Source organism: Diadema antillarum, unplaced genomic scaffold (genome assembly GCF_040938485.1).
Source record: "Diadema antillarum isolate AM-2024a unplaced genomic scaffold, OU_Dant_1.0 seq00001423_RagTag, whole genome shotgun sequence".
Classification (NCBI taxonomy): Eukaryota; Metazoa; Echinodermata; class Echinoidea; order Diadematoida; family Diadematidae; genus Diadema; species Diadema antillarum.
In genome coordinates, this window is record NW_027272175.1 from 209552 (window position 1) to 229653 (window position 20102).

At 38.6% G+C, this 20102-nt stretch overlaps 1 protein-coding gene across 1 annotated transcript; it reads right to left on the reverse strand.

The window, feature by feature from the left end:
• Positions 1 to 137: 137 nt before the first annotated feature.
• On the reverse strand, positions 138 to 19504 carry LOC139709278 (sphingosine kinase 1-like). Its single transcript, XM_071621226.1, is given in 6 exon segments — positions 138 to 1306; positions 2609 to 2724; positions 5777 to 5871; positions 6749 to 6898; positions 18998 to 19348; positions 19351 to 19504. Coding segments are annotated over 6 exon segments (1647 nt in total). The 5' UTR covers positions 19493 to 19504; the 3' UTR covers positions 138 to 513.
• Positions 19505 to 20102: the final 598 nt, after the last annotated feature.

Consider the following 20102-nt stretch of genomic DNA (forward strand, 5'->3'; position numbering starts at 1 on the left):
ATCATTTGACATAATTATTCTGATTTCAGCTCGCATACTAATTTTAATGTGTGTCAGTTCTATCTCTCTCTGACCATCAAATTTTCAGGCCAGGGGTCCGTTTCATGAAGTGATCACATAAAAGTCTTTATGGAAATCTCATAATGGCCAAAGTCACTCATATGTAGACCTTACGAAAGACTTTTGAAGTGAAGTAAAATCTCTATTTCACTAAGTCTCTCGTTACTGTGTCTTATGAGCGAAAAGTCTCATAAGGCTTTCATGAAACGGACCCCAGGATGTGCACAGTTGTGCACAGCAATCCTAAATATGGCAGTAGGACCTCACAGTACTGACGCCTTGATTAGCTTAGACTCTACTCCATCCTTTCTATCCTGCCATTCTGGCCACAACACTTTTTCGAGGTCATTGACCCTGTCAAAGTAACAGTGACTATGGCAGTACAACTTCCTAGAAGTAACCAACCTCTCCCACCTTCCTTTTGCAGGGTCATACCCTGACATCTGCTACAATCTACATGATGCAGTAACATTTCTGGGAGCTCACAGCCCCCTGGATTGGTCCATACTCGCATCGCTCCCCGTCCACCGTCAGAATGCCGTTGCCGTTGAGCGGCTCGAGCCGGAATGCCCGGACCACCCGCGTCTTGATGACGTCGTAACGCAGGTAGTCGCCGGTCTTGAATTTTTCCATGGAGCTGAGGAGGTCGCGGCGGCCGACAGTGGAGTCAATGTACTGGACGAGGATGACCCCCTCGTCCATGGGCCGACCCGGGTGGCAGACAAAGTCATTGGAGATGTGGGAGATGTAGACGATCAGGATCCCGACAAATTCGCCCTCCAGGACCGTCCAATTTGACGGCACAGGCTCATTCAATTCAGGGAGCTCCACCTCTTCCCTTGCCCCATTCCCCCCTGGGACCTCTACTCCTACGTGCCCTGCTTCAGTGCAGGCATTTGAGTTCTGGTTGCCTCCGTGTGACCCAGGATACGGGGCTGCTGGAGGCGACTTCTGAAACAGGTGACTGTACCTAGATGGGTCCTCCACTTCCAGAAAGGACAATCTGCCAGCGGGCTTCCGCAGGAACCCAATCCGGATGATAGAGCCTATGGTGAAGCGGGTCTCGCCGAGGAAGCGGAACCGCTCACTCTCGATGTCGATATCGGCGATGATGCCCCATGCGATGGACAGGAAGGAAAAGGCATTCATGGTCTTCGATCTGACATTGACCAGATCCTTCAGGTGTGGCTTGCCTTTGATGATACGCATCACAGCATGGACTGCTATATTCTTGTGGCACTGCTCTCTGTGAAATAAAATGGCAATAGACGAAAACAATGAAAACGTTTTTCGCTTTTTCTTTCTCCTGCCTGCATTCAGTATCAAAAGCAGGGAAAGAATACATGTCCGCATTTGCAGGACCATCTCCTTGAAGATGCAATCGTTCTGAAGTGAATTAAATGTTGGAGTATCCGAAAGCATTTCAATTCTAGTATCTAGTGTTCATGACATTTTGGTGTGCAATATTTTAAGAGTGCATCATTGTCATGCCCAACACTCTTTATCCCCTGCACAAAATATATTATCTATCTTCAATAAAAAAAAAACAACAATAGGCAAATCAACTTACTGTACTTTAACTTGCTTTCATGATACCTGATTTGATCATCTTTAATAGTATTAAAATATTTGTCAAATCTTCCTGCGCATGCTGTTCTCATTTCCGGTGAAAGGATCCGGAGGAATTACCTCTTCCTGCTACGTACCTAGAATTTAGCTAGAATTGTGATCACTACAATTTGGTCTGTGTCTGAGGGATTGCCCTGTGATTTCTGGTGGTCTTGAAAAAAAAAATTACCTCATACTTCCTACTAGCCAAACGAAAAAAAGGTATGGTGAGATAAGCGGGACAATCACAGGCCGGACAAAGTCTGCCCAAGGGAGTGATAAACAGCCAGGGTCACAACAGGACAATTAACAGGTAAGTGACATGGCTTGCGCTACTCAGCATGATTAATACTCACACAGCTCAGCATTTACATTTCTTTCTTCTTCTTTTTTTTTTTTGCTTTGTTTTTCAGCAAATTGTCTGCTTGTGTGTCTATGAAACACCTGACCAATGCAATAATTTCAGAATAAACCTTAGCAAGGAAACCATGAACTATTGTCAGTCTAACCAAGTTCAACAATACATAAAAAGCAAAACCAAACCAAACAAAGCAAAACAAAACAAAACAAAACAAAACAAAACAAAACATATCCAGTGTTAATTTTACAATTTTATTTTGTTTATAATGCACATAAATTCAAGCTCTGCATTCTATCTACTGCATAATGTGTACACTATATGCTACATTTGCATGTTCATTTCTAGGATTTGATACCGTGTACCACTTGATTGGTTGAAATGAACTTGAATAACACTAATTCAGTTGGCTCAAATAATCCAAAGCGCTGATAGAGCTTTTGTAATTAATTGGCTAACTGGCCATGTGCATGTACTCTGGCTGTGATGGGCTACTATCATTAGGCAGGCAGTAGTACGATGCAGGTTGCCCAGTCCGACCCAGCTAATTTTGTGTATGCGTCAAGGGGTCTTTAAACTCACCCTCTACTAGATAGCACAGCTGCACACAGTGCATTCCCTGACCCACCGGGGACCATGCCAAAGGGAACCTTGAATGCTTTCTCCCTGTCCTCTCGCTCCCGGAAACCATTGATGAACTGTGGCGGGAGAAAAATAGACAGTGACAAGAATTATGTTTGTAGCCATGTCATAAAGGGTATGTACTGTATACTGTAAAAGTGGTTTCTTTCGCGGTGGTTTTATTTTCGCGCTTTGAGGTTGAACCACGAATTTAACATCAGGCGAAAATGTTTTGAACTCGTCGCTTGTTACAACGCTATCATTACCGACTGCGAATTTAAACACACGCGAAAAAGTCGGCACCGATGGAAACCGCGAAAGTTTCTGTACGCAAAAGAAACCACTTTTACAGTACGCCGAATATTTCGCAAGGTTTTCATTTTTGCAAAGTTTGCAAATCGGGTGCTATTTGTGACTTTAAAGACATGCAAAAATATTGACTCTGATCCCGATATGAATGTGACGTGCACCGAAACATTTCTCCCTTCAGTACTGCACGCAATGATTGCAAATTTAACCACTCATGAAATTGTCAAGAAGTCCCGATACACAAAAATTTAGACTCGCTGAATATACGGCGTATACAGTATTCACAAATCCCTGCAGTGATTTCATTTGTAATATCAGCTGTGAACAACGCTCAGCAGCATGCTGTCTAAACCATGAGAATGCTCCCTACCACAATGTATTTTATGCATTTAGTAGTTTATCAATACATGGTAGTATGTTCTCTCCCCGAGGATCAAGTTTAACGCTCGCTGTTCATATTCCGCCATTCCTGTCTGAACACACGTATTTAAAACTTTGAGTCAACTTTCTGTGTGTTTTCAAATTACATGCACACTTCTTTCAAATGGTTGCTCTTGGCAATGCTAAGACTCGCCAGAAAGCCATAATCGAACTTAATAGCAGCAACCTTGGCATGAAAAACAAATTCCCAGAAAGAAATTAGAATTAAAAAACAACAGTTGTAACGAGGAAAGCTCAGCACTGGCAATAGACTGACCTTGACCTGCCTGAAAAATAAAGGCAAACATTCAAAACAAAAGACTGATCCTAAAAAACAATAAAATTTATCTGAGGTTTCCACTTTCTTAACATTCTTGCTACTCAATGCTTGATAGAAAAAGATACTAGTCATACTGCTAATACTATAGGAAGTTCTGGCTATTAAAGAAGAATAAATGCACACAACATACTGTAAAACGAGGAATTTTCGCGTGCATTTTAATTTCGCGAATTTCGTGAATTTCGCTAGCGCAAAGATTCGCGAAATTAAAATGCACACGAAAGTTCTTGTCTACACTATATGCATTGAATGCCAGTGGCAGTTCGCGAAAATTTCATGCCGCAAAAAAGGCCGTCGGCTCCAATTCGCGAAAAATTCATGCCGCGAATATATCATGTTTTACAGTATTTGGGCACGAGGCACTGTGCCAAACCTACAGCATGATTTACCTGATGGCATAGCAGTGAGGCTATAAAATGAATGAAATTGCTACGTATCTTCATATGAAAATACAGCTTGTTTGGTAAGATTATTAAAAAAGAAAAAGAAAAAAAAGACTGGAAATGTGTATTAACTCACAAAAAGGCACAAGTACATTACATACTCATACGAATGGAGGAATAGATCAACTGATCAATATCACACATTGTACATAAATGCCAAACATATTCATACAGTACAACTTTTAATACATTGTAACCTCTACAGAAAACTGCTTTCCTTAATCGACTAAATCAGACAGTGGGTCACATGAGGGCTGAGTGGATTGCATAGCTCATGTCTTACTCTTTTTGAGGAACTAATTAGCAATCAAAGACGGAGCCCATTATAGACTGCTATGATAATACACTGTGTACATATCAATACTGGAAAAAAAAGGCCATTTGCATTAATATTTACCACACTCTCCACAGACCATTTGCGTTAATATTTACCACACTCTCAGCTGATATGGATGTAATACTTCACCACTACAAATAACCTAACTGCATCTACGAAGAAAACATTATCAGCGAGCAAATTTGTCCCAGTGTAAATAGTTCTAATAGCTCCTCTTATCACCACAAATCTCTAAGTGTAGCTGCAGTGGCTGTCAAACTGATAGATTTTAATAGTGCCAGCTTGACAAAATAATGACAACCTTTATGGCACTCCGCTCTCTCACTCAACTGGCAACACGCTGGTGCATGCATACAGATTAATTAATGGGTAGAATTTTGACTGGATCCAACAATAAGTGCTGGGCTGACAAGTCTCATCATTTCTCATGCTGGGGTGCAGCTCATCTCCGATTTTAATCTCTTTCTTGAGTTACAAAAAAAAAGAAAAGAAAAACAACAACAACAAGAAAAACCCCTGATATATTACCTATGGTTGTAAATGTATCCCTAAACGGAATCAGACCATTCTACAAAAACAAGTTTGGAAGGGGTACACTAAATAATTACTCTGGAAAATAATTGGATGAATTCCATTTATGGCAAGAATGAGTCTTACTCTTCAAGTTAAAGGGTGTATACAGTTCTGGTCGAGGTGTACAATTTGTAGATCTAGCTTTTAACATTTTGCGAGATATTCAGAAACCACTCTATGAGCTGTCAAAGAGCATGCAGTTCTAGGGGTATCAAAAGTCTATTCGATGAAAATCGGTTTTGAAATGGCTGAGATATCCAAAAACGAGGTGAAACATGTCGCCTTTTATTATTAGCACTTTTTGGGATATCTCAGCCATTTGACAAACAATTTTCATCAAATAAACGTTGAATCCTTCTTCAAATTACATGCTCTTTCATATTTCATAAGAGGCTTTTCATTATCTCACTTAGGAATGTTCAAAACATGAATCCCTACCTCAACCAGTACTGTACAGTCCCTTTAAGATTTGCACATGATCATCATGTCATATGCCTGATACTACTACTGCTATATACTACTCACTGTTTCTACTTCAATTACACATATTTCTACTACATATAGTTCTGATGATGATGATGATGGTGGTGATATGACATCAAATATCAAAACATGTACAAAAAAAAAATGTCAGAAATTTTCATTTTTCCTCAAGAATTTGGGCACAGACAGAACCCTGTGTACGCCATCCATATTTCACTCCTTACCTCAAATAGTAACCCATCTCCTGAAACAATGATGATGCCACTGAACTCCTCAAGATCCATCGTCTTGGCCAACTCACGAGCATGGCCTTTCCTTTCTGCATGGGACATATGTGGAGTTAGGATAAAAGCAGAATGTGGTGGATGCAATCACTTGGTACCGGTACTTGGAAAATCCCCTCCAGTGTCAGTACATGTATGTGATGAGAATTTAAGTGGGATTATGGTCAACAACTTGAACAATTACAATCGTACTTCTAGTCTGGCACAAGCTGTCTGATGCTCACCAGTTCTCAAGCCCTTGAACAATTCAATCAGAATCCATAAATTCTTTCTGTATATTCTAAAAGTCAACTACAGAGGAATGAACAAAATACAAAAATATACTCATTAGGCTCTGAATCTCAGTACACACCAAAGTTGGCAAAGTTTGTCCGACTTCAATTTTATGAGAGAGAGAAAAGATACAAGATACAGTACAGTGTAGCTGTGTAACAAATTTGAAGTTCTACATTCCTTCCCAAATAGCTGTGCAGAATGATGTAGTGCACTGATGCTGTAAGGTCACTAACCTCTGAACCAAGGCCTTTGAAGTGATAGGGTTCACTTTCATTCACAAGCCTGGGCAGAAAATTTGAATAAAATGTGTGACACCACACTATATGTACATAATGATTAATTCATCAAGGCTGTGAAAGGTCTCATTTTGGCAAAGTTCAGTGACCTTGATTCTGGCCTTTCATCTCTGACAGATGTCCCCCATTCCTACAGTTGGGTTCTTGGTCTACAAAAGACGTTTCTGACCTTTTTGATGCTAAAGAGCAGTTACTGTGCAAAACTCTAGATGAGGTACATGTACCATCAGTTTGAGGGTGCACTCTGCTGTCTTCTTCCCCAATAACTGCAGAACTATCACAGCTTAAGGGAACACTGGAGTGAAATGTTTACCTGTCAAGTGGGGTCTGTATACAGTACCTGTTATGACTTTCTTGTACGTGATTCCCGCCTCGTCGAACATGCGTTTGACCTTGTGTTCAAAGATTTGGGGGGCTTTCCCCTTGCCGCTGAATGGATTGATGCAGACTAGGTAGTGGGGCGGGGTGGGGAGGTCATCCTCTTTCAGATCTGAAACAAACCAGCGAAAAAAAGATCAACAACGTAACACAACACAGATGTCAATGATTGCACAAGTGTTTTATCATTTACTTCATGTCCACACATTTTAATTGCACAGAAAATGACTAGCACCCACTGTGGACTTCAAAGTAAAAAGATGACATAGTGACTAAAAAAGAATGTATTCACTGTATGTAGTTTGTAGCACCAAGGGCATGCAGAATTATAACTGCAACGACTGGTAGATACTAAACATGTATTGTGCTTTAAAATATTACAACACGAGTCTTCTATTAAAGACATATTCAGAGTGACTAATGTAAACTAAAGGCCCACGCCCCCTTTTTTATTTCTATCATATTATTTTGTTATTTGATCACAGAAAACCACAAAATAAGATGGGGGAACAATTGTGTCTTATTAATGTAGAATGTACAAAGTTTGTACATTGTACTTCTACAGCAGTCATTTTGCAGAAATAATGTGCTAGTTAGTAAAATATCCAACTGTTTATGAATACTGGATGAGTGCCAAACATCCTCAGGTAGAATTCAAACTGCTTTCAGCTACATTGTACACTTGAGTCTCTGAGTCTTGCTTGTGCACCTTACTGTAAATGCAGAAATTTTTCATAATACATTCATTTTCACCTATTTTGTGCTAGTTTTGGGTAGCATAATACAAACACTCCCACCAAAAAAAGTCATTTCTTCATAATTTTCTCTGCACAATTTGAACATCTCGACAATTTGCAGCACAAAGTGAAGAACCCACAAATATATTTTTTATCCGCTAAAAATCGTTCGCATGAAAATATTTAAAATTAACAGTCTAAATTACTAAGGTGAGACACCAGGAAGGAAAATCTTATGACACATGTATACTTGTAATAGTACTATTGTAATCCACAACGTAGGCTATACAGTGTATGTCATACTGTACAAACTGTATGTTTTACATACCATGGAGCTTATTGTTGCTCTACACTTATACCACACACAGATGAGCATCAATATTTGAGGTAATCAAGCATTACAAAAAAGCAGAATATTCCAAAGAAAAGGAAATATGCCTATGAGACAATCCCAATGAATATGTGACTATACCAATGTGGGGGTTTATTTGCATGTGTGTGTTTGTGGATCGGGACAGTTAGCTCAACTTACAGGTTTCTCTTCCTTTTGTTTTCCTCTGCACCAACTGAGTGAACTTTCTGTTTACAATTTAGTGTACAAGCGCAACTATGGGTGGTTGATCACGAGCTGCAACGTAGTCTCAAGGTCATTGTGGCTAGAGAAGCTTAAGTGTAATGAGGTGTATAATCATAATTTGCTATCAGAGTGACTGACCTACATTACTACAGGAGTTTGTCATTCCCTAAACTAGAGCAGATGACTGTCCTGAAATACAGCACATCTAACTGATATTATAACTCAACCTTGCCTCACTAACAATCATTCTATCCACAGCCAAGATGCTGTAAAAACCTTTTCGTGACAGGCTCTAGATCTTGACTTGACAAGAAAGCCAAATGTCCAACTGCATATTACAGCCTTCTGTTGTTATAAAAATGCAACATGACCACATTAAGTCTGTAAGATTAATATTGTCTGAATAAATTGATAAAAAATCAGCTGTCAAACAAGTGGCATACATTTTTTTATAAGACGGAAGGATTAATGATTTCAGTTGATGATAATGGCCAAGCACAGCTCCTGCTAAAACTAGATAGCATCGAAAATAAAAACAAACAAAAGACCCTATAATTGTGCTGATTGATTTTGCAGTGATGTGTATCCACAGCTGGTGAAAATCTTAATTATCTTGCTTGAAACACAAGCATCTAGATGCTTTTAATTACACAGGGTGATTAAAAACTGTCAGTCATTAATGATGACCACAACGTATCTCTCATAAAAACTCACTTCAAAACAAAACAAACAGTATATGACCCTGTATTGCGCTGAATGATGACAGTTTACACAGCAATGACACACATTTCAACAGCTTGTAGAATATTAATCTTGCATTATTTTATTCAAGTGGCATACTGTATAAACACTAAGAGTGATTACAGATTTCAATCAGTAATGATGATGAAACATATCTCTCATCAGAACTAGAAAGCCCAGCATCTATTTTCCATAACAATCATAACATGACAAACAGAAGACACCTTATTGCGCTAAATGACACAGTGATACATTTCAATAAGATGAAGTACCATCATGGCTGTAGAATATTAATCCTACATCATGTAGACTACCATTTGACAGTCTCCTACTCATATCAAAAGACCTCAGACAGCATAATTTGGCAAAGAAAGATCTACATTGATTTAATTGTGGGAAGATTTCAGTGGCAGGTCTACTGTGCATGATATCATATGATCATCTATGGCACTAAAACACCTGTGCATCTGAGTATTGAGATGTGCCTATGCTTGCCAATTTTATCTGCCATATATTGCCAAGATGACAAAACTCCTGTAGGTCTATAAGAAACAAAATGTACCTATTTAAATAGATCTCCTTTGATGCTGGGATACAAGCTGGGATACAATACATTCTACAATTTTTGTGCATGCTTACTGTGTAGTTTCTCAACATTAATTTTTGCAGGATTTTAAAACTTTTTAAAAATCTTTTATTTATTTTTACAGCTGTATTTTAAGGCAAAGCCCAAACGATGCAAGAGGCAATGATACAAAGAGGGAGTGTGCGTACAGGAGTTGTTCCGAGACAGCGTGACCAATGTGAATGCATTATTACGGGACTGTTAATGGCGTTACACCTGGGCAATGTCTCGGTGCAACACCGGAACATTTTTTTTTTTTTTTCAGGCAATGTGAATGCGGTATTGGTTATTAAATGGCTCTCAGTATTATAATAATCTGATTTGTACTGTAATGTGCTACCCGGGTATTCTGTCCACCCTATACACACTATTCTCTGTGAGCTACAAATTGTACCCCCTATATCTCTTCATGATAAACTATTGTTTGATAAAGTCCCGTATCCAAACAGTGATTCAGATCAGCACCTAAAACTATTTAAACACTTGTTAATCGGCCTATACCTGACCTTTTCTCAAAATGTACACTTGTGCATAATACAATGTATGTATTGCTCAAGGTGGTTAACAAGACAAACAGACAGACACACAGTCCACAAACAGACAGATGTGAAAACATTCACACTCGTACACCTCCTCCAATAGCAAATTATGTAAATTGTTATACACGTATAGAGCAAACACATACCTTGTACAGCCTTGATGTGTATTACTTACTGTATGAGCTGAAATTTTTGCGGTGGTTTTATTTTCGCGAATTTCGCGAATCGCCTTTGAACCGCAATAACAACACGCGAAAATAACAATGCATGAAAAAGTAAGTTCAGTTAGACCCTCGCAACCGCGAAATTAACAACACACCAAAATGTCCTCCAAGTAGCAATTCGCGAAAATATCTGTACGCGAAAATTTCAGCTCGTACAGTATAAAGTTGTGCACAGCATTTTTCACATGTGTCTGTAGTCCACAGTTCACTAGAAATCATTAAATGGCATGCATACTAGAGGCAGGTAGCACATGTCATACTCTGTGTACAGCTATAAAAACAATCTAAAGTTTAGGGTCCACAGACATCTTCTACACACATAGTGTAGGATTTTTCAATATACGAAAGGAGAGACGAGGAATATATTGAATTTTGTTCAGGACTTCCAGGTGCCCATGAGCTGAGTCATGGACTTTGTGGTAAAACTAACCCAGATACAAGGTTTTTCTAAAAGAGTTTTACTTTCAATTTCTCTATAAAACTGATGGGGATTAATCAGACAGTTTCATTATTCACTGCAATATTAAACACTGAAATTTATGCTTTTGGTTTGATCTACATTTCTATACAAATGTGGTTGCCTACCCTAACAGATCAGAAGAATATTTCTTTAGCTAGGTAAATTTCTCACAACTGAGAACATTTTCTTGCCTTGGACATCAAAAGTGCTCTTGACCTGTTTGTACAGCATAGCTCCTCGAGAAGGCATGTGCTAGCTGGTAGTGTTTTTCCTTTGACATACATTGTATTCATTGTATGTACAGTAGCTCAGTAACAGATCGTACGGAATGTGCACATACAAAACAAGGCATGGTGTACTTGTTGAAAAAAAAGATCTATGAACTTCATGACTTATGAAATTCATCTTGAATATTGTCTATACCGTGAACCGTTCAATTCTCATGACATCACAAATTAGTTTTTAAGTTCCCACATAGACAAGCCAACACATGGAAGTACATGTAATCAAAAAACTTGAAAGTTCAAAATGTTTAGCATCTTTTGAACTGTCAAGTTCCCACAGCCAGGTGGAGCGTACCTTTTTCAAAAGCACTTGATAAAGTTTATTACATATGGTATATGACATCTGATAATCAACGAATCAATTGGTTGGACTCATGTTACAATGTACACTACAAAATTACGTTGTACAGTCTGTACATACGTACATGTCAAGAAGGTACATATCAGGGCAAGTCCAAGATAAGGTCCCCTCAGAAGGCAAGATTTCATCTTTGCTCAATATTGACATGTTTGGTATCATTTTGAAGCTTATGAGTTGAAGTTTTGATTTCCGTGAAGGAAAAAATGATATTATGTAAATTTATGCAAATTTCAAGGGCTTCATTTGCATAAATGTGAAACACAGCGTTACGTATGGGACATTTATAAAAATTCATGTTAATTCAAAGGAAAGCAAATAATATTTGATTAATATGTGGACATAAGAAGTTCATCACATAGTTTAACTTGGTATGAAAATTTAGGGATTATGCAAGTGATTATGCAAATTAGCTCGTGTCCTATCATGGGATGTCCCATACGTAACAAAATGAGGTCATTTTTTTAGGTTTGTTCTGAAATTGCTAAGGTTATTTTAATGCCCTTTTGGAAAGTTCTAATTTATTGTTTAAAGAAATTAAATACCAGAGAAAAAAGAAAAAAAAGTAAAAGAAATATTTTTTATTAGGCATTGAAATAATGTTACGTATGGGATAAATGCGTTACGTATGGGACATCCTCATACATATTGCATGTGAATGCATGTAGCTAGCTGGGAAGGTCTCTCAGTACACAAATGGTCAATCATCCTGAAGAAAGCATCCCAACATTGTAGCTACTTTTTGAGTTATAGACACTTGAAACAATACATGAACTTGACTGAACAATTTTCAGAAAGGGGGAGGGGAAAATGGCAAAATACACAATGAAAAATCAACATTAAAGGGATGGTATAGTTTTTTGTAGAAATGGGGATTCAATTTTCAACATTTAAAGAGATGATTGGAAACCAATTATATGAATTACAGTACTTAAGAGCATAAAATCCTAAGACTAGAGGAATTCAAAGTTTATGTGATGGAGATCCAATTTGAAATGGTTGTGATTGTAAGAAGAAAAATAAAGTAAAATGATTTTTTTTTTTATTGCAAGTGATACACAAATTGTCCTTATTCAGTTTTCAGTAGTAGCCACAACAAAATTCATGGGTATACATACTGAGTTGTGACTCGAATCAATGACCTGACTGCTAGACAGACATCATATATCTACTCGATCACTGGGGTTCCACGCAGCAGGTATTGCTTATTTATTAAACTTAATATTTCTTGTGTCAAGTTGTTTTTTATTGAAACTAAATGGCAAACTGCCCTTCATCAATGCAAGTAAACACTTTAAACTATTCAATTTTTCAGTAGTAACTATCTTGATAAAAATAGGTTATACATACTCAGGTTGGTCATAAAAAATATATGATTGAATGTGATTATGATGGTAAATATCTGAGGAATATTGTTCCCTTGTCAATCTGGATCAGTATTTGAGTAATTTCAACTGATTCCACCTCAATAATTATGCAAAATTTTGTTTAAATGGGTATTTTGCAAAATTATTTTGCAAAATACCCATAAACATGGTTCTCCACACACTAAACGAATGGGGGACAAAGGGCATGCATACCCAGGTTGGTCATAAAAATATAAAAATATGATTGAATATGATTATGATAGTGAATATTTGGGGAATATTGTTTCCTTGACAATCTGGATCAGTATTTGAATAGTTTCAACTGATTTTACTTCAATAATTATGCAAAATACCCATAAACATGGTTCTTCACACACTAAATGAATGGGGGACAAACTGTCCCATACGTAACTGTCCCATACGTAACACGTCATGTCTGTCTTTAATTAGAACCTGTAATTAGAGCTTTTTGCCTAATGACATGAAACTTACCTGTGATAATCCTAAGTGTTGTGACTTTCATCACAGGGAGTTACAAGTTGTAGAATGATATACTTTCAGAGAGTTTTGAGGTTGAAAAAAAAGTTCAAAAAAACAAAATTTTTCTGGTCCCATACGTAACGGCACATATTTTCTCTTCTAGAATATAATTGTCAAGGTCATTTTTCTCAATTTTTTACATGATTATACTTCTTCTAGATATCAATCACCATGATGAAGTTCAATATGATCAAAGGCCATTAACACTATTTTTCAGGTCATAAAAGTCTCTGAATGTCCCATACGTAACGTGCGCGTTATCTTGGACTTGCCCATCACACCTCCTTGGCTACATGTACCGCGGTAGTTACTCAGATAACAAACTCTTGCCCTCCGGTGAAAGGTTAAAACTGTAGCTTTTTATACGAATGTGCTTTGTACACTCTGCTGATTAAGCATCCCTGCACAAAACAAAGAGCAAATAGATACTCTGTGTGCTTTTAACATCAATTGTTTGATTTATAGGGTGTTGACAAACTACACAAAGTGTCCACAAAACTTTGACTTCTTAAATGTTAATAATACAGTCGACCTGACCTGAAAAACAATGGCATAGTTTTCCTAAAACCTGTTGTTTTGGTTTGTTTATTAGTGTGAGATTTTTTTTTCTTTGAAGTATTGATTTGGGGGCTGGTAGTGCTCCATTGTACAATGTATCTTGCTTGGTATGTGCTATATAATGGATTTGTTGCTTTCACGGTTTTAAATACTCCGTCAAAAATGAAAATATTATTAAAACAACTTCTCAAAGAAAAAAAAAAAAACTTGTTCCATATTTCCGGATAAAAGTGAGAAGTACCATTAAAGAACACACTAATTTCTCTATAAGGGTCACTGATACTGACAAAAAAAGAAAAATCCTCAACGATTACTGGGCTTTTCTTGTTAAATCATACATGATTCCTGTGCGAGCAGGCAATGTATTATATTTGACATTCTAATTTACTAAAATGTGCTGTGGAGATATGCACTGAGATTGCTCACAGGCAAACAGGCAAACAAACAAACAAACAAACAAACAAACAAACAAACAAACAAACAAACAAAATATCCCCTCATAACTTCCACTGGATGATTACTGGCCATGCCATACTAAACATTGTGAAAGCAACCTGTGTACAGTGTATGTGTGCAGCCGCTAATTCTGTGCACTGTACAGAAGAACATAGGCTATGTTACGTACAAATGTAGGTACCGTAACAAGATGTTCACAAACTGTGCAACTCCAAAGCTCTGGAATTCTCTTTAATCGGTTACAAGAGGAGTTATTGAACTTTGGTGGATATAGTTTGGTCAAATTTGAAAGTCATATTCGCAGAGATGCCAAGTTCAAAAAACTTTTATGAGTGAGATTTTCATGACTCGGCGTTTCGGCGCTCGCGCGCAAGGTAGGGAGCTTTTTTTAGTTATTAGCTCTTAAAGATGCGATCTGGTGCATACTTAAGTGACTATTTTTTACTAATTTTGAAAGACAAAAGGGCAATATACCTTCAATTGCAACTATCACTTGAATCCTTTGAGCTATGCTCCTTATTTTTGGCACAAATTGCAGACTTCACCCGATGCGTGAGAAAAATGGGTGCCCTGTGTGAGATTGTGAGACAGGCCCTAAATGCTTGAGTCTCACGCAGAATGCGTGAGACTTGGTACAGTACATGTAGCTCTGTATTCGTTCCTTCATCCCTAATTCTGTTGTGCTGAAGTACACTACAATGTTGTATACAATGTACAAATTGCATTGTAAGCTACACAATGGGTGATTTTGATCAAGTTCGGTGCCAGTGCTAGTAGTGCTGTCTCCCAAAAAACTCAGTTCAGCACGCAACATTGAACACCAAACCCAACACCAACTACATGTACCTGAAATATGGCACAATGTGGAGGTCAACCTCCAAACACAGATTGATTTCAAGTTTGGTTATACACTAATGGTGCTAGTGTTCAGATAGCACAACAGTAGCACTAGCACTCCCACTGAACTTGAAATAATCCATTATACTGATGACTGTGCCTCTCTTTCTTTATGCTTTTCTGTAAATATCCTCTTCAGAAAGTTCCCCTACATTTACCACCACCACCATCTACTATGCTAGTAGCCCGAGTAGACGCTGAACGAGGTGTACAGCGACTGAGCTGTGTACCACTGTTTGTATGGTTTTAGGCAGTTAGCCTAAATTCATTCAGTGAGTGCATACATTCATTCCTTTTGTCAGTCCTCACATCAATTCCAATGATGAATATTCTTCTCCCTATAATTGAAAAACAAGAGGAAAGACTTTCCTGTACAATGTAACATTTTCCACTAAAAGTAGAATTGATATTACCAAGTATCTGAGACTCACTTACAAAGTGTTCTGGAATAATAATGAATTGCTATAACTCTTATGAGATCTTCCACAAACATCAAATAATGTCTTGATGACAATCTATTAATCAATCTATGATTATAAATTGTCAACACATGTACACACAGAGCAGCATTATGAGTCCATGAGTCATACCTTCAATTTATCACTGCGCAACATTTTACTATCACAAATTATAAATACCAAGAATTGTTTTTCATCAATTCTTTCACCATATCCGCTTGCGGTCGCTCACCAACAATAGTTTTACGACCGCTCTGGTCCACTGCGTCGTGAATACTCGTGCATCTCGAATTCTTCGCGAACAACGTAATGTCACCCCCAGTCACCACAGCAACACGAGGTGGACATTGATTTCGACCAATCTCCTTCTTCCTACACTCCACATCTCAAAGAAGTTTCACACACCTGATACAACTTTTTAAGAACATTCAACCACAGAATTCAACGATTCACACTCACTACACTTCTTGACCACCTTTCAATTTGAAAGCACAGAAACATCACTTTGCAAACTCGCCCAGCCTCATCAAACATCAGACTTGTAGTTGTGAACTTCTCTCACTTTCTCTATATATCCCAACGTTTCTAAACTGCACCTTTCTACTTCTTCCCCTTCTTGTGGAATACAACTTAGGCCTACTCACTGAATCATTCATAATTTTGCCATTTCTACCTTGTGGGGATTATCAATTGTGTCGCACTATAAAGTTCATACCTACATGGGAGAAGTGTAATACCTGAACTTTAAATCGGAGGACCATTTCCTACAACATTGTCATTGACTCCAAACGCAGCCCTGAAGTACCTGACCTGACATAGTATTTTGTTGTGTGTTTAATAGAAACAACTGAAATAACATACCTTGGAAGTGGGCGTAAAGTAAAACCAAACTTTTGCCCCATTTTTAATGGTGAGTGGAAGGATAAATTATCTACGATTTATTCGCCAGTCAATATCCTGCTACAAAACTCCTTCACAATATTGCACTAATTATAGCATAGACTGGATGTAATGTAAACTTCAAAAAAGTTAAAAAATCAAATAGGGTTATCTATTCAAAATTTCACACTCCTGAAACTGTTGATATCAGTAGGGAAACCTGCTCACGAGGACCGTTCCCGCGTACGAGGACTGCCCCGCCTCATGAGGACCACCCCCACGCCTCATGAGGACCGCCCCCACGCCTCATGAGGCCCCCTATTCACTTCTATTCATTTCACATCTGACGTATAAATTGTCGCAACTTTGCACGGTGATTTTTTGTTACACACACATGTCCACTATCCATGATGAAAAGAAGAAAAAATCCTATCTGTTTTTTTTTTCAATAATCGAGTTTTAATCAACCGATGCAGAGCGCCCATCAAAACACGGGCGCCAGCGTGTTCGCACAATGCAAGACTGCCGCACCTAGCGGCCTGATCCGATCGGATCTTGCATTGTCCCTTGTACAGAGTGACATATTGTATGTAGTAGCACATTCTTAGACAATGCACCTGACATAGCACCATGCATATGTGTATGCACAGCTAAATGTACAGCTGCTACAAACACACATGCACACACGGTAGAAGCCAGTATGGACTGGACCACATGTAGGTTGTAGTGAGCAACATGGATCCTCTTTCTGCCGGAATACTGAAGAATTGGATCCAAAGTACCTCGCAAAAAGCAGGCAAAGAGGTTAGTTTTTGCTTTCTTAAAGTAAAACCATGATTTGTTGAAGCATAAAGTTAGAAACAGTTAATAAGATTTAACTTAGAAAAATATATTGTTGATGTGTGTGTAATGTACACTGCAGTTGCTGTGTAGTAGGGCATGTATCTGTACACACCCATAAAACTTCTGAAAAGTTATGTTGTTATTTGCATTTATGTATATGTATGTCTAGATACATTTAATATTGAATTTAGAATTTAAAATTACAAACCAAAATAAATAAGTAAGAAAATATTGATAATTATTTCAATTGAAGGTTGGACAGTTCAAGTAAGAATTCATTTTTGATCGTGAATGTTCTTAGATTTGAGTCAGTTCATCTACATGTGCATCATTATGTTAAATGAGGTAGTAGAATTGAGATGCCTATGGTATCAGTTCGGGAAACCCACTCACAAGGGGGGCCCCTCCTTATAAGTAACCCGTCCCCCTTATAAGTAACCCCGTCCCCCTTATAAGTAACCCCCGGGGCACCCCTTATAAGGAGTCTCCACGCTTTTTTGCAATGCGACGCGAAAATGAAAGGACTGCGGCAATTCGCTTGATTATGTCCATAAAGCTTCACAAGTTTCCTAGTTACTCACGAAATTTGAGCAAAATCGGTTTGAGGCATCATAATATGATAGATATTATCTAAAATCATGGATTTAAATGCGATGTCAAACGACCCATGCGAATGCTGAAATGCGAGCGATTACTGGCGCGAGTGTCGCCAGGCGCGGCGGCGCGGCAATGCTTGAGTGCGGACGTGGCGACTGAGTACCCTCAGTACTGAGTACCCTCAGTAGCCACGTCTGCACTCAAGCATTGCCGCGCCGCCGCGCCTGGCGACACTCGCGCCAGTAATCGCTCGCATTTCAGCATTCGCATGGGTCGTTTGACATCGCATTTAAATCCATGATTTTAGATATGATGCCTCAAACCGATTTTGCTCAAATTTCGTGAGTAACTAGGAAACTTGTGAAGCTTTATGGACATAATCAAGCGAATTGCCGCAGTCCTTTCATTTTCGCGTCGCATTGCAAAAAAGCGTGGAGACTCCTTATAAGGGGTGCCCCGGGGGTTACTTATAAGGGGGACGGGGTTACTTATAAGGGGGACGGGTTACTTATAAGGAGGGGCCCCCCTTGTGAGTGGGTTTCCCGAACTGGTATTGGTCTGCATTTTCATTTGTAAATTCATATGTAATTTTGATTGCTAAAATGTTATAGTGAAGTGAATAGACTAAGTCTATAAAGGTATTCATTAGATTTTTCATCTGAGAAACTCTGTTTATATAATTATGAATCTGATAATTGGTTTGATGTACATGTACTTATGATTCTTTATTATACATTATTACTCAACAGTTTTCAAGGAATTATGCACGGAATTATGCAAGAAATCATGAATGGAACTAAGAACGGAGTTACACATATGGAAATAATTCTGGAATCAAGTAAAACGAAAATGCGAAACTTCGAATAAAACATGATTCCCGTAGAAACCTTTGTTGGTGTTTTTGTACTGTCGACCACTACAGCCACATGTTGTGTTTATTACATGACTGTTTATCAAAATAGTCTGAATCGAGTCTGATAGTGCTTGGCATTAATCGTCTTTTCATGTAAACATACAAGACTGATGGTAGTGGTACTGTTTTTAGGCTGCTTTCATAGCAGACATACAAACCTTCTACTTTCTGGAACTGGACTTCGTTGATGAGGGCTAAGATGACTAATCTCCATCGATTCACGAGGGCGAGGTTGTCCTTTGCTTCGACTCCGACCTTATCTGCCACAAAAAGCAACTCCAGCCTACACCGGACACCACCGTGCTCCTGACATTTATTGTACTGGTATGCAAAAATCTTAAGAAAGGCAGCATTTTCGCTAAACTCGGGCTTGGAACTGGAGGCTGTCTTCTTTCCAGCCTTCACACCCGACGAACTTCCACGCGGCTTACTATCTTCGCTAGCTTCGTTTCCCCCGAAACTCCTGCATCCAATAATGTCAGCAACCGCTATATCGCCCAGCTTGATTTACCTGCATTGATGGCTCGACACTCGATTTTTTCCCGGTGGAGAAAGAGTTTCACGTGGCTAGAGTGTTTCCCAAGTACGAGAAACGTTTCTGGCTCTAACAGGCAATCACTGGCAGTGTTTGGATCAATTTCTCTGGAAGACATGGTTCTGGCTGTTTATCGGCTCGCACCATCATCGTTCCTCAACGTGCAGCTGCTCAGCGAGCTATCGTTCGTAGTGACAGTGGTGTGTATATTTAGCCGCCGTATAACGTAGCTGTATTCAGTTCAGTCATGGACCTAACAAGTCCATGGTTCAGTGCACGATCTACTAGTGTGCGCAGCTAGCTGGCCTGGCGGCAGAGTCTTCTGTGGTACGAGGCCAATAATCCGATGCGATTGCTGCAGTGTGAACTCGTGTGATGTCAGATCCACACTGTTTATGCACACGACAGCGCAAGGTGGACATGACATACTTTTTGATGACACTCATTGAAAGAAAATGATTCTCACTCTCCCTACGAAACAAAAATGAGGTTTGAAACATTTTGCTGAGAATTTCAACTTCAATAGTCTGGATGAACTGCATGTATTTTGCAGTCACCAATGGTGTAAAATGCTGCAAAAATTTTTATTCTACTTCTTCTCCTGCTTTTCTTTCTTGGTATATATCATCAAAATCATCATCACCACCGTTATTATGATCATTATCATTCATAACTAATGTCATTGTCATAATTGTTGGTTTCATAATATTTGCCAGTATTGTATCATC